The sequence below is a fragment of the Sitophilus oryzae genome, unplaced genomic scaffold, assembly GCF_002938485.1.
Source record: "Sitophilus oryzae breed Bouriz unplaced genomic scaffold, Soryzae_2.0 scaffold_360_pilon_pilon, whole genome shotgun sequence".
Taxonomy (NCBI): Eukaryota; Metazoa; Arthropoda; class Insecta; order Coleoptera; family Curculionidae; genus Sitophilus; species Sitophilus oryzae.
The window spans coordinates 105,396-120,044 of NW_022146930.1; the positions used below are offsets into that span (position 1 = coordinate 105,396).

Consider the following 14,649-nt stretch of genomic DNA (forward strand, 5'->3'; position numbering starts at 1 on the left):
GTCAAAAGTGACATATGATATGTCATTCTATTCATAGTTTTATTTTCTATCGAATAAATTAAAAAAATACCGAGGGTGCCGTTTAAAAATCAAAAGTTATAGTCATTTCCGGTGAAACCGGAAGTGACCGAAAACAATTGAATACGTCAATCAATCCTAATTTATGTCATATACTAACATACTAAATCTCGTTTTTTTAACTGAAAAAGTAAAAAAGTTATAAGGGTGAGGCACTTTTGAGACGCACCCGGTATATTATTAAACGGCTCTTTATAATTTACATTACACAAACTAAAACTTAAAAAAATAGTATCACTACCCCCCCCCCCCATCACTGTAATAACTTACACATTTCGTACACATTTTCTAAAATAACTTTTAGAAAATGTTAAAAAAAATCCGCCATTGTTTTGAGTACAAAAATGCATCTTTTTAAAACTGAATTTCTAGCTATTTTCACAGAACGACCAGTCGACTTAATTAAACTTCTCCTGTACCGCCTCTTCGAATAGAAAAAAAAAATACAGAGCGTCCCAGAAATAATTACAGATATTTTAACTGGTGGTATATTTCGACCCCAGAAACACACCTATGGGGTATTTTTCGCGAAAAATAAATTGGATTTTTTTTTTCGTTTTTATTTTAAAAACATTATTTTTTGATAATATGGATATATTTTCAAAACTTAACCAAAAAATCATTTTTTTTGGAGGAATTTTCAAAGTAAAATAAGTCGGTTATTTTGGACTTATTTGAAAAACGGTAAAGAGAAAATATGTTTCTTTTATCGAGATCTACGACCCCTTAAAATATCTGTAGTTATTTCTGGGACACCCTGTATAAAAAAATGGGGACTCGTACACCACTGTATCAAACATCAAAAGTGAGCGGAAAACCATTTTACGATTCATTCAATTCATCTTAAAAATCGTGGAAGCCAAGATAAAATATTGTTTTTAAAATATATAACAGCAGCTCGAAAGAAAATCGCTGGTCTATGTAATGGTTTGAAAATACCAAGTAAAATGCAATCGTTTATACCCAACCACTCAGCTAGCAGCAGTATCATTGAAATGTTATTATGCGTTGGTTTACCTTGAAATTTATTTCACCATCGGTATAAAGTCTGTCGTGATTATTATAAAACTACAATAAAACAAACATTTTTCGTATAATATAAAACTATTCGTTACTCTTACGTTTTTTTTTTCAGGTTTTCATCGAAAAAACCGGAAACAATATAAAATAATTTTTATCCACGCTTGTTAGGAACCTCTAAATAACAATGGGAAGAAATTGTTTGAGAAATATGCTTGTTATTAAGTCATTCCCACACCTTCTGACTTTCAAACAAAGAAACTGCAAGTGATCGCTTCAGCAACAGCCTTATAGTATTCAGCCACTCTGTATAACCTTTGGTTATTACTATACCAAGTCGTTTTATTGATATAAGTTAGTGATTTCAACGTGCAAGTATGCATAGGAAATATACTGTCGACCATATGAATGCATACATATTTTTCTTATGAATATGTTTTTTTTGATATTAGAACAGCATGGGAAAAGTTTATTAGATGTTTATGTAAATTGTACCGTACCCTATAATAAATAAAGTAAAACTGTATGTACTGCAAGAAAATCTACAAAATAAAATAGATATTTTTTGTAAACACTTCTGCCTTAACCCAAACGGAAACTACTTGTTAGAAGTTAGGTTTACAGATATAAAAATTTGCCCAACGAACAAAAAAATGCTTAACGTTTCGGAAAGTTTATCTATTTCCGTCGTCGGTAGCAAAAAATTCAAAGAATTAAGAAAAAAACTATTTACATATTTAAATTCAACTCTTCGAGAACACTTTAGTTTTTTAAAACAGACACGTCTACAAAAAACCGTTGACGTTCTGTTAAAATGACATTATATCCAAGTTAAACTTCAAAATTAACAATTACTACCTGATAACAATTACTTAATAAGGTAAAACCAAAAAGCCCCAAACTTTCTGTATGATTATTTTTAATTATTACCTATGCTATGTTTATTTATGTTATGTTCTTTAAAACCAAAGAAGCGATTGCGATTGCCATACATTACTAACATCTACAGATGCATGAGCAATACATTTATTTTTATTAGATTGTATTAAAAAAAGCCTCTTTTATTTTTCTTCTAGAGGCTATCGCTTCTTTCATTATGATTTTGGCGTTATTAAAATTTATTCTGTGCCCTGTGTCCCATGAATGCTGATAAATCTTAGATTTGTAAAAATTTCCCTTTCTTAAATAATCTTTATGTTCTTTAATTCGAACAATTAAGGGGTCTAGATGTTTCACCAATGTAACGTTTATCGCATTCACATAGTATTTTGTATATTACATTTTTTGTTTGTTGTTCCGTATTCATTGGTTTAATATGTGATAAAGTGGATCTAAGTTTATTTTCTGTTTTTAAAGATATTCGTATGTTATATTGTTTTCCTATCCTTATTTTTTTCCGGAACGCCTCGTATGTATGGAATTGTACGTTGTATATATTGTGTATTGTTATCATTATGTCTATGATTTGGGGTTTGTATTTCGTTTAATGTTTTGTCAATAAAATATGGTGGATACTCGTTCTTTATTAATGCATTTTTTATATGGTTTATATCTCAGATTCTGTTTAGTGAAATGTCGTCTGATCATATTATTTTTGCCCTATCATATAAACTCTTTATAACACCTTTTTTACACTTATACTGTGATTAGATGTGAAATTAGGTATAGACATTTTTTGAACTCAGAAATCTCGACAAAATCTGGACTAATGAACTCTGAAATCCGGACAATATCCGGATGTCGCAGAAAAGAACCAATAAAGGACGCAAATAATAGCACCAGAATCAGCAAAACATAAAGCAAAAAAACATTCACTTTTCAGGAGAAAAATTTGAGCGCAAAAGTATAGAAATGGGTACTTTCGAACATGCATCGCTTAAGTAGAGCTGTAGCATCGTAGAGACTAAAATATTCAATAAAGTAAATGAGAAAGTCGTAGCGTATTTCCATAATATACCATGTAGAGGGCATAATGTCTTTAAGCCCCGCCCCCAAGCTTAGTTCAGCAGCAAAGATGTCTCTAACCTGGTATAGAATGGAATTGGAAAATGCGCCAAAATCGGGTGTAGTTTTTAATTTAATACAAAATGCACTTTTTACATTTTGCGACTAAGAAGGCTCACGTGGCTTATATCATGTTGTAACGCTGACGCTGAGAAGTCGACTCCATATTATACCGCATTTGGCGCATTATCCTATTCCATTCTATACCGCGCTAGAGACATCTTCACTGCTGAACTAAGCTTGGGGGCGGGGTTTAGATACCCTATGCTCTCTACATGGTATATTATGGAAATACGCGTCCGGGTAACTCTGGACATATGGAAACCCCAATAATAAGTAGTTTAAAAATTTTTGGTATCAAATCCCCATAGAAATTTTCGTAATAACTTCAATTTACTCATTGACTCATTCAATTTAAAATTTTTCTATTTCTTTTTTTTTAAACCTCTCAATTTGACAGGTACGACGCCATGTTGATTGGGCTTTTAACAGAAACCTCAATACGTCCGGTTTAGCCTTTTTACTTTTTTTCCATAGCAACTGTTAAAATTGCCTTATATCTATCAAAAATAGTAGATAAAATAGTATTTTAACCGCAAGTGTAGATTAAATGACAACACAATGACACTTTAACAGCGAGGATAGGTTAAAAACTTTATTTCTTATCGCATATTTTTTAATTGCTTCCTTTTTTGAAAATTTTCTGGTTCCAATTCAATTAGCAATCCACACGAAAGAGAATTAAAAAATATTGGCTCAAAACTGACAACTAAAGAGACAACTTTATTTATTTGTCAAATTACATAGAAACCAACGCCAACCCAGCACAATATTTTTTCTACTCATAATAAATTCCTTGAAATAATAATTTCTGAATATTTTTTAAAACGTAACGTTTTATACACCATTATATTTTCATATTTTCATACCATTTTATCGTCTTTTTTATCAATAAAAAAAGTACATAGTTATTTATTTTTTCTTTCAGCTGATGGTTTACAATGTTGGGCCTGTTCGAGTGACATTGACAGGAGCTGCGCGGACATATTCAATACGTCAGATATCTTAAGATACGGAGGGGGAGGATTTTACCAGTCCGGATATCAATCAGGCTACAACTCACAGTATGATCCATATAATTCCAGACCTTACGACAACAGGTAGATAACTATTTTGAAAATAAATAATATAAAATCTGCATTTGTGTAACTAACAGTTGTTTGACCTGCAATCAAAGAAATATTAATATTGGGTGAGGGTAAATAAGTGCACATATTTTTAAGGGTGGTAATAAGTCCCCCATCAATTTTTTGTCGCGAAAAAAAATAATTTTTCAAAATTTTGTACTTTTTGAAAAATAATTTGAATAAATAATAGCTTCATGATATGACAACATTGGGTATAAGTAGTCAGAAAAAATCCAGTGGTTATGAATAAAAAATTAAGAAAAAATATATTAATAAATTATTAAATTTTCGAAGTAAAATAATTCAGCTATTTTGAACTTTTCTGAAAAACGGTAAAGAGAAAATATGATTCTTTTATCGAGAACCAGCTACGTCGAAACACCGATTCCCATTAGAAGACCGAAGTTAAGCGACGTAAGGCGATACTAGTGGATGGACGGGTGACCGGTTCGAAACTCTGTATCGTGCTGTTGTCCAAAAAAAGGCAAAAGTGTCAAATCTATTGACACACACTGCTCATTCACGCCGGTTCGAGGCCGGATGAGATCGGATATCTCGTAGAGTCGATTTTAGACACTTTCCAAGTCGGTAGGCCATTGACCATGATATGGCCGAGGACCGCGGTTCGGATTCCGCGTAAACAAAGTATGCCCCGTCCAGATTAGCCCTGGCAGCAAAAAGGAGACGTTAACTGAAATCTTTATTTTTTTATCCAGATCTACTAGCCCTGGAAATATGTGCACTTATTTGAGACTCGCCCTGTAAATTAACATTTTTTTTGAGTGATAAGTGACTTCATGAGGCCAATTTAATCGATATAATATTCATAAATAATATGTAATTTTTCTGGACAATGTAGTTAAATTTGTTCTTCCTAAAATGATAATTATTTAGTAAATTTTATGATAAAATATAATTCTTACAACAGAAATTACCTATTTTTTTACTAAAATTGCATTTTAATTTTTTTCGATTAAATTGGTTTGTGTAGAGTCGATTAGGTATATTTATTGTGCTAATATACATACCTCTAGTTCACATTTTGCATCACATCTTGTATATGTATCACTAACATTTCACAGCTTTGCTTTCACCTTCACTAATACATCTGTTTACTTAGACCAAATTAACTCTACTAAAATCTATTTTTTTCTGACATTTACAGGTAGTGTAGTTGGAACAGGACTGTCATTTAACCAAAACTCATACATCCATATTTTTTGGAACTAAACTAACTATAAAATCTGTTTAAATATAGCTTTAAGGGCCTTTTCTACAATATTATTCACAAATATTTTCAAATTTCAAAGAAAAATATGTATAACTCACATTTCCAGACGTGTAGTCTATGAACTTGATTTGGACTTCTTCAAGATAAAATTAATATAAATATTTTTAATGTCAAATAATAAATTAAACAGGCCTTTCAAGAAGAACTTCTACAAAAATCTTTAAGATTGTTAATTATCTTTAAAAAATTTCCAACTGAAAGACGCTCAAGAGCTTCATCAATGAGTATTAATGAAACTTACTATAGTGAGCTTCATCAAGACTCATTGTAAGGTAATATTTAAGAAATATAACAAATCGAAATTGAAGAGGTCTAGCGGGCTTCTTCATAAAAGTATTTGAAGAAGCTCAAATTTCGGCGTTACTTAAAATTGTTGTCATTTTTAAGAAGCTCAAGAGCTCTATTTAAATTAATATTGAAGAAGCTCACTGTAATGAGCAATAATTAAGAAAAATCGAAATTCATTGTGAGTCAACTAATAAAATTGAAATCTTGAGATGCCTCTTTAAGAATCTTGCGAGCTTCTTCAAAGAAATATTTGAAGAAGCTCATTCTATTGAGAAAAAAGATAAAAAATAAATATCAAAATTTCTGTCTTTTGAAGATTTTGTCCTATTGAAGCTCAAGAGCTTCTTCAATGAGTATTAATGCAACTCACTATAGTGAGCTTCATCAATACTCATTGTAGAGGAATATTTAAGAAAGATAACAAATCGAAATTCCTGTGTCATCTAAAAAAATGTAATCTTGAGGTCTAGTGAGCTTCTTCGCGTATTTGAGAAATCTCACCACTGTAAGATAAAAATAAATAATAAATAGATCAGGAAGATAAACACCAAATTTCGGCGTTATTTAGAATTGTTGTAATTTTTAAGAAGCTCAAGAACTCTATTTCAATTAATATTGAAGAAGCTCACTGTAATGAGAAATATTTAAGAAAAATCGAAATTCATTGTGAGACAACTAATAAAATTGAAATCTTGAGATGCCTCTTTAAGAATCTTGAGAGCTTCTTCAAAGAAATATTTGAAGAAGCTCACTCTATTGAAAAAAAGATAAAAAATAAACATCAAAATTTCTGTCTTTTGAAGATTTTGTCCTATTGAAGAAGAGCAAGAGCTTCTTCAATGCAATATTTGAAGAACCTCACTACACTAAGCGAAATACTATTCACATCAAATTGACTGTTTAGTTGAAAAATAAACATAATATAGTATAATCAAAATATTAAGTCTGCACATTGAATATTTTATCATTTTTTTTTGAGAGGGAGAAAATATTTTATGAATAATATTCTGTTTATTAGTAGCTATAGGTACCTACATTACAGCTGTGATGCAATGTGATTCGCGCATGTGTACAAATTCGACCAAAAATCCCCTTCTAGTAGAATGATGACCTATGTATACCTAATTGGCTCTAACACCTCAAAGAAACCGGTTTTTGTAGTCCCGGGTTATTGTAACTGTACGAATCCTTATTGTAGTTAGAAAATCTGACCACAGCACTTCTTTTATAGAGACTACGGACGAAGCACAGAAAATTATAGGGACACGAACCCTAAACGCGGGCCCTACGATGATAGGGACCCGAACTATAGAAGTCCCGACGACAGAAATAGAGATCCCTATCACAGAGACTCGAACCCACGACCTTACGACGACAGGAACCGAAATTATACCGACGGACAATACCATAACGATTCTAGGGGTTATAGGGACGATTATAGAGGCTTTAACCACTCTGACGTGAATTTTAGGGACTATAATAGAACGAATAATAACTATACGAATTATCAAGACCAAAGAGATAGGGATTATTATAATAGGGACCCTAATAGGAACCCTAATGATAGGGACTATTATAACAGGGACTCAAATAGGAATTCTAATGATAGGGATTATAATAGGGACCCTAATAGAAATCCTAATGATAGGGACTATAATAATAGGGACCAGTATGGTAGGTACCCTAACAATAGAGATTCTAACTCGAGTTATGACAGAAACTATGACTCTCATAGAGACTATAATAATAGGGAGAGTTCTACTAATGATCCTAATCGCGATTACAATCGAAACTATAATGATAGGGACAGGTATCCTAATAATAGGGACAGTTCAACCAGAAACCCTAACGACAGATATTCTAATAATAGGGATGACAGGTATGATAATCGCCGGGACTACAACCGTGACCCTAATAATAGGGACTCTAACCCTAACAATCGTGATTTTGATAGGGACAACCGAAACTACAGGGACCCCAACAGCAGGGACCCCTACTTTGATAGGGACCGTAACCGCGACAGGGACTACAACAGGGACTACAATAACAGGGACTACAATAACAGGGACTACAATAACAGAGATTCCAATAATCGGGATTACAACAACCGAGACAATAGGGATCCGTATTTCGATAGGGACAACCGCGATCCCTACAGCAGAGACCCCAATAACAACCGTGATTACAATAATAGGGACTACAATAACAGGGACTATAATCAGCAAGGAAGGAACTACGATTCTCAATACCCTCCCAGGGATTACAACTACCAGAGGTCGCAAGCGCTGGCTCAGAGTCAATCTGGAGGACCCAGGCTGGTCACTTGTAACGAGGAGGAGGCCAGGTTAAGGAGAATGAGGAACGTGTGTGTCAAAAAAGTTCAAAGAAGTGAGTATAAAGTAGGGATGTGGCGATTTTAGAAATGTCTAATCGATTAATTAAAAATATCGATACGTCAGTGGAGTATAAAGAAATACAGAGATCGGCTATTTATAAAATGGTTAATAATAATAAGTTATACAATTCGAGCAAAAAAAGGCGTCAAAGACGGTTGAGGAATGACAATCGATGATAATTTTGATCAAGCCCTAGTCATTGAGTCAAAATGATTTTTAAATGGTGTAGTTTAAAATTCGAGAAAATTTTGAGAACTGTATTCTTAATTATATATTTAATAATTAAGATATTAATAATAGTGAACAAGAAACGATGATTCAGTGAAGTCATGGTAGGCTTTGGAAAAAAGTTGCTTCTGACGTAATAGTATAAACGTCAAATTGTTATTAGATCAACATTTTGATAGTCTTAGCAGCGTTTTTTATCTTTTGATTGCTTTTTCAAAATGCCAACAACTACAACTACTTCAAATAATAAAGGCATTTTGAAAAAGCATTTAAAAGATAAAAAAACGCTGCTAACACTATCAAAATGTTGATCTAATAACAATTTGACGTTTATACTATTAGGGGAAAAGCAACTTTTTTCCAAAGCCTACCATGACTTCACTGAATCATCGTTTCTTGTTCACTATTATTAATATCTTAATTATTAGATATTAATACATCTGGTATTCTGGTATTTCGTCGATTTTAAAATAAACTAACTGTTTCTATCTTATTTTTTTGTTAGAATAGGCCTAATCAAGAGGGCTACTGATACTGTATTGTAAAAATAAGGTAATTAAGGGCTTATTTTTTGGTATTTATTATAATTTTGCTAACATCTTCGGTTTGAAAGAAGATATCAAGATGCGGTTTTTGTTGACTTTTTAAGCTTTTACTACTCTTTACTACCAGCTAAAATAGCACATACTATCGTATTTAATTTTTTTTTGAAAAAAGGCGCTATGTTTGTTAAATTGTAAGAAAGCGCCCCCTAGCGTCTACGTTCAAAACCTTATTATTATTATTATTATGGTAGAATATAGAGTAAGAAACGCTCTTTTAAACGAGCCCTCGTTTTTTGGATTCTGATCATCCAGTCCGGAGTTATCAACATTTAAATAAAGATAGATCTAACCTTCCCCCACCACTTTATTTTAACAGATATGGGAAAATGGTTCTAACAAAAAAAATCCATAATTTACTGAAGATTATGAAGCTATTATTTATAGTACCCATTATCTAAGCAAAATCCTGTGAAAAATCTATTTTCTTATTTTCCATAGCAGTTGCGCCACTTAGCGGCCGTTTTACAAACTTGAAAATAATTTCCAGCAATTTCTCATAGCTCCTTTAGTTAAATATTTTTTCCGTAAGCCCTACGGCTAATACTTTCCGAGATACAGCCGAGAGCTATTCTTAGTGGGACACCCGGTACATTTGCATACCAGAGATTAATATATATTTTAATATACCGGGTATTTCAAATTTGATCCTACTTTGTAGGTCTAATCGTAAAATTTATATGAAAAAATTCTTATACGCGCATCCTGAATTTTTTGCGCCATAGAATAGGAACCACAAACAAAAAAAACCACTCTCTAAAACCAGTAGGAAGCTAGAATTTTAGTACAAATAGAAAAAAACAAATTTTCAGTGTTAACTACCAAACAAAACAAACCATTATTGCGGCTTTTAAATTTTAAATCTAAAAAGTTAACAACGGCCTGACCTTCACTTTCATTTCAGTCAAACAACTTATATACACGACAAAGTACCTACACAGGTCGCTATTTAGGTCATATCGAAGTTCTTAAGTTCAGAACGCACTTTCACTCGAAAAATAACTCGAGATAGGTAGCGTCTTAAAAGAATTACTCAATCTACATTACAATATAATGCGTCCATTAAAATTCTATGGTGTATGTGTATATCTGGTTGCCTGACTTGTATTATTTATGTAATTTCGAAGGTAATTTCTTTTTGTAGTTGGTGAACATCAAGTAACTTACATTCGACGATGTGAGATGATCCCGATTGAAAGAGACGTTGGTACGTGTTACGATCCGGTGGCAAGAGGAATTTCTTTGGATTTCTGCGAGTACTGCCAGTACGATGGATGCAATTCAGCTAGTGGACTGAATTTCAACCTGTTCTTGGCTAGTTTAGTGTCCCTAGTAACACTGTTATCCTTTTGGTCATAAAAACAGAAACTCTTCATCACGATTTTCAAACTTTTGTTCAGAAAGACATCAAGAATGGCTGGTTGTATAAATATTTCTAAGAAATGTTACAGAACGATATAATTCTTATAGTGCAAAAGCAAGTGTCATCATTACAATATATTATTTCATCTATTATTATAATTTATGTTTTAAAATAAACGATCTTAAGTTTTAGTTTTAGATAGATAAATTTTAAGATTTATTTTGATGTTAATGTTGTGTTCTATAGATTTAAATGGCAGTGTTACTAATAATAAGATTTTTTATAGGAGTATTGTTTATTGTACAACAAAAATGATTTTGAATCTCAAATTTAATTATTATATTTGACTTAAGAGTATACTAAATTTTAATGTTAAAAATAAGTTACAAAAATATAAAAATTGATATAAAACTTTATTGCTTTTGTTTTTAGAATAAAACTATACAAAGTACATTTATTTCAGGTGTATATGTATAAAATATAAGTATAAAAATGGACGGATATAGCTCTTACATTATCAGTCATTACATTACATTATATTATACAGTATGATCAAAAAGTTTTATGTCAAACTTCCTTTGTATGATGACAGAAAAACAATTGGAAAATGGTATTAGTATTTTTTAACTGTCTTAAATCAAAGTCAACTGGATATTTTAAACTTTTTGATCACATAATATCAGAATAATACAGTTTGGTGTCAGATCTAATATACTAATAAGGCATCTTAAAAATCAATTAAGCTAGATATGTACACTTATTCAATTAATCACTAAACTTATTTAATTAATCACAAAGTTTTATATAAAATATACAGCGTTATTACAGAAAAAATAAGTAACCTTTTAGAATTACTTACGTGGGATGACGTATTACAACCATCCTTACTGTTACATGTACAATATTCCATAAAGATATTGTACGTACCGGTTCTCATTAGACAAAACCTTTCATCTCCTTTCAATCCTACTTCTCCTAAGAAGGCACAACTTCTGAAATACTTCCATACTCCATTAACTATAATAAAATAAAGTCAAAGATTTAGACACTTTCAATTAATATTTTAACAATTATTGTTACTAACCTTTTTGCCTAATTTTTCGGCATATCGTGCTTTTCTGCGTTCGAATATCGTACTTGTCATAAATATAGGATATCGGCTTGATCTGATCGCAATCTGTTATTGCGAACGTAGTATTGTCAAAGGGATCTGAGCATTTGGAATCGGCATCAGATCTGCAGTCCCAACATTTGATTCCGTAACCTAGAGCGATAGAAATAATTAAAACTGAATACATCTAGGAATTTTCGGGTTTGTTGTACATAATATCAAAGATCTGTGATTGAGAATACATAAAATTTTAGTAATTAATAAATAAAAATATAACCTTAATTTAAACGCCTGAAAATACTTACATATATCGATAAAAATACAGAGCAGTGATAAACCAAGGACAGTTCTTGTTAGAAAACTCATTACTGCGGGTTTGTGTGTGTATGATCAAGAACAAATTGATTGTTTTTGCTTGAAAAATATCAATTTAAAATAATTATTAAAAGGATTGGTCGGCTTAAAAATTTGAAAACTGTCAACGCCCTCTTCTTCTTTAATATTAATTCAGGCGTTTGCTACTTGAAGTGTTTAACCGTACTCTTAACGGATAAATAACAAAAATTAATCGTCCGTTTTTATGAAAAAAAACTTAAAAATGCTGAAAAACTAGGCTCTATCGTAACTCTTATTACTTTTGAACTGTATTTTGAACATATTCAGTCATCCAAAAGGTTCTATTATAAAAAGTGGAGATCTACTTCTACTCCTTTACTGAGAAAATTGTTCAGGAGTGCGAGAATACAACTGTAGAATTACATTAGAATAAGAATAAAACGTATAAAAAAATAGAACAATAAATGAGGACGCAATCAAACTTAGTTTTATGGATAAACCCTCTCTTTCAGGAATATTATTTTTTATTATGATTATGGTCCAAATGCGTACACCAGAGCAGGTTTACAAACTCCTTTATACAAGAAAAACTCTTATTTTGCTAATATTTTTCAATTTTCTACAAATTCCATATTACTAAATTAATTGCTTTAAATTGTTATTTGTTGTAGATACATTTTGAAATGAATATATTCAAGTCAAAAAATAAAAATAAACTATTATGATTTTCCAAACCTTGTTTTTGGATTTAAATATTTATTTATTTATAATAGATATATAGAATTATAATAATATTTCAATTTTAATAAATTTTCAAAAAACAGTTCACCGGACGTTTAATTTATTTTATTCATCCGTTCAGCGAACTCTAGGCACTACCTAAATGGCAGTTATTTATGGCGAACTTCACAGTAGTCATTAAAAACAAATCATTTTGAACAAAAGTTCAAATTTTAGAAATTTATGTTTTATTATTATGTTTGCTTGATTTTTATGTTTGAAAACTAGTTAGAGTACTTATTTAAGATGCTTATAAAAGTGATATTTGTATTATTAGCTATAGCTAAAATAGGTGGGTTAACCTTAATGTTTCCTGTCAACAAACCACTCCCAAAGTAAAATTTAATTATATTTTAGGTAATTCAGTGAGGTGTTATCAATGTAGTTCAGCAGAGGATCGTAGAAACGAAGACAACTGTGGTGCCTACAAGAAATTCGACAAAGCCAATCACATAGCTATCGACTGCAACAGTGAAGAAAGTCATATGCCTGGTTCATTTTGTATGAAAGTCACTCAGCAAAGCCCCAAGGGATTTATATGTATGTTATAGTTTTGATTTTGAGCTCATTAATTGTGTTTTTTTGTGAGGTAGATAATTTTTTTTCTTTTTTTAAGGGGATGGAAGATGGAGGCAAGTTATTCGACGTTGTGCTTCTGTAGCCGATACCGGAGTAACTGGTGTTTGTAATTGGGGTGTATATGACAATGGTATTTATTGGGAGGAATGCTATTGTTCAGAGAACGAATGCAATGCAGCAGGAAAATCTTTATTATACAGTTTACTTGTGTATATTCCAGTTTTACTCACATTGCTGCTGTACTTTTGCTGATAGGTCTTCTATCAAATTTTAGTATAAAGTGACTAGTATATAGGATTATTTTTAAGTACAAAGCAATACCTATTTAGGTCCATAACTTATCCGTCCATTTCTGTGGCTTTATGTACATTTTGTATTTTATGAATCTCAATTTTTAATTGTAATAAACTTTTTATCAACTTATTTTACAAAGCTGTACGTTTATATATTGACTGATGTTGTATCTTTTGTAATTTTTTATATAAAGAAATTGATGTTATAAAATAGAAAAAGGCGTTTCATGCATGTTTTTTCTTAATTTAATTACTAGAAAAACCTTCAAAGGGAAAAACAAATTGTCTTCAATTATTTACCTAAGATTTACATTAGTAAGTTATGCAACCAGTAAAATTATTTAGGAAAGAACTGGTTGCATAAGGTATTTTTATATTTAGGAATTTTTAAATTTTTAACAATTTTAAGACATACAGGGTGAACATACAAGGTGAATAATATTATACAGGGTGTTTCAAAAAACATGTACCGAGATAGTCTCTCGTGGAGAGATTCCTCACGTAAAAAAAAATATTTATTTTTCATATCAACATAGGTCCAATTCTGCTTTGTTCGTAGCTACAGGTTAAAGTCTTTAATATTTTTTCGATTCATTATAATTTCCTTCCAAGTACTTTAAGCGTTTTAAATGAAATTTTGAGGGTAAAAATTACTATAAATGCGACATATTTTAATGCTAAAAAAGTTTCGATAAACTCATCAGGGACATGCAATGGTCATATTTTATGAAACACCCTGTATAAATTTAAAAAACATCTTAAAATATGTAAAACAACAAAATAAAATATACGTGTTTAAGAGTTTTTCCGAAAAACTCACCGGTTTTTAAATACAAAATATTTTAATATTTGAAGGATAGTTTCACCCCTTTAGAATTCGAGTTTCGAAAAATCCCTTCTTATCGAACCTCTACACACTAAAGTCAATCTGTTTTCCAAAAATCAGCTTTTTACGTCAAGCGCTTTAAGCAGGCTCGTGATTAATCAATGACCAGATTTTTCGAAACACCCTGTATACATTTTTAAAAAATCTTAAAATATGTAAAAAAACAAAATAAAATATACGTGTTTAAGCGTTTTTTCGGAAACTTGA

General features: G+C 31.1%; 3 protein-coding genes across 4 annotated transcripts in view; 2 read left to right on the top strand and 1 right to left on the bottom strand.

Moving 5' to 3' along the window:
• LOC115885072 (probable serine/threonine-protein kinase clkA) overlaps positions 1-10,456 on the top strand; it is a 30,579-nt gene extending 20,123 nt beyond the window's left edge. The window contains exons 2-5 of one of the 2 annotated variants that reach the window (XM_030903836.1): positions 4,091-4,262; positions 7,100-7,903; positions 7,934-8,256; positions 10,239-10,456. In XM_030903836.1, the coding sequence (XP_030759696.1) occupies positions 4,091-4,262; positions 7,100-7,903; positions 7,934-8,256; positions 10,239-10,453 (1,514 nt within the window). In that variant the 3' untranslated portion in view covers positions 10,454-10,456. Of the gene's footprint in view, positions 1-4,090; positions 4,263-7,099; positions 8,257-10,238 lie in introns of both variants that reach the window. The other variant, XM_030903835.1, reaches the window with a different exon arrangement.
• A 454-nt stretch (positions 10,457-10,910) lies between these two features.
• Positions 10,911-12,066, bottom strand: LOC115885073. Its single transcript, XM_030903837.1, has 3 exons — positions 11,874-12,066; positions 11,542-11,721; positions 10,911-11,474 (listed from the first exon to the last, which is right to left on the bottom strand). The coding sequence occupies exons 1-3, from the start codon at positions 11,932-11,934 to the stop codon at positions 11,248-11,250; spliced, it is 468 nt and encodes a 155-aa protein (XP_030759697.1). The 5' UTR covers positions 11,935-12,066; the 3' UTR covers positions 10,911-11,247.
• Positions 12,067-12,808: 742 nt separating this feature from the next.
• On the top strand, positions 12,809-13,715 carry LOC115885078. The gene is made up of 3 exons (XM_030903845.1): positions 12,809-12,976; positions 13,042-13,224; positions 13,301-13,715. The coding sequence occupies exons 1-3, from the start codon at positions 12,931-12,933 to the stop codon at positions 13,513-13,515; spliced, it is 444 nt and encodes a 147-aa protein (XP_030759705.1). The 5' UTR covers positions 12,809-12,930; the 3' UTR covers positions 13,516-13,715.
• The last annotated feature ends 934 nt before the right edge of the window (positions 13,716-14,649 follow it).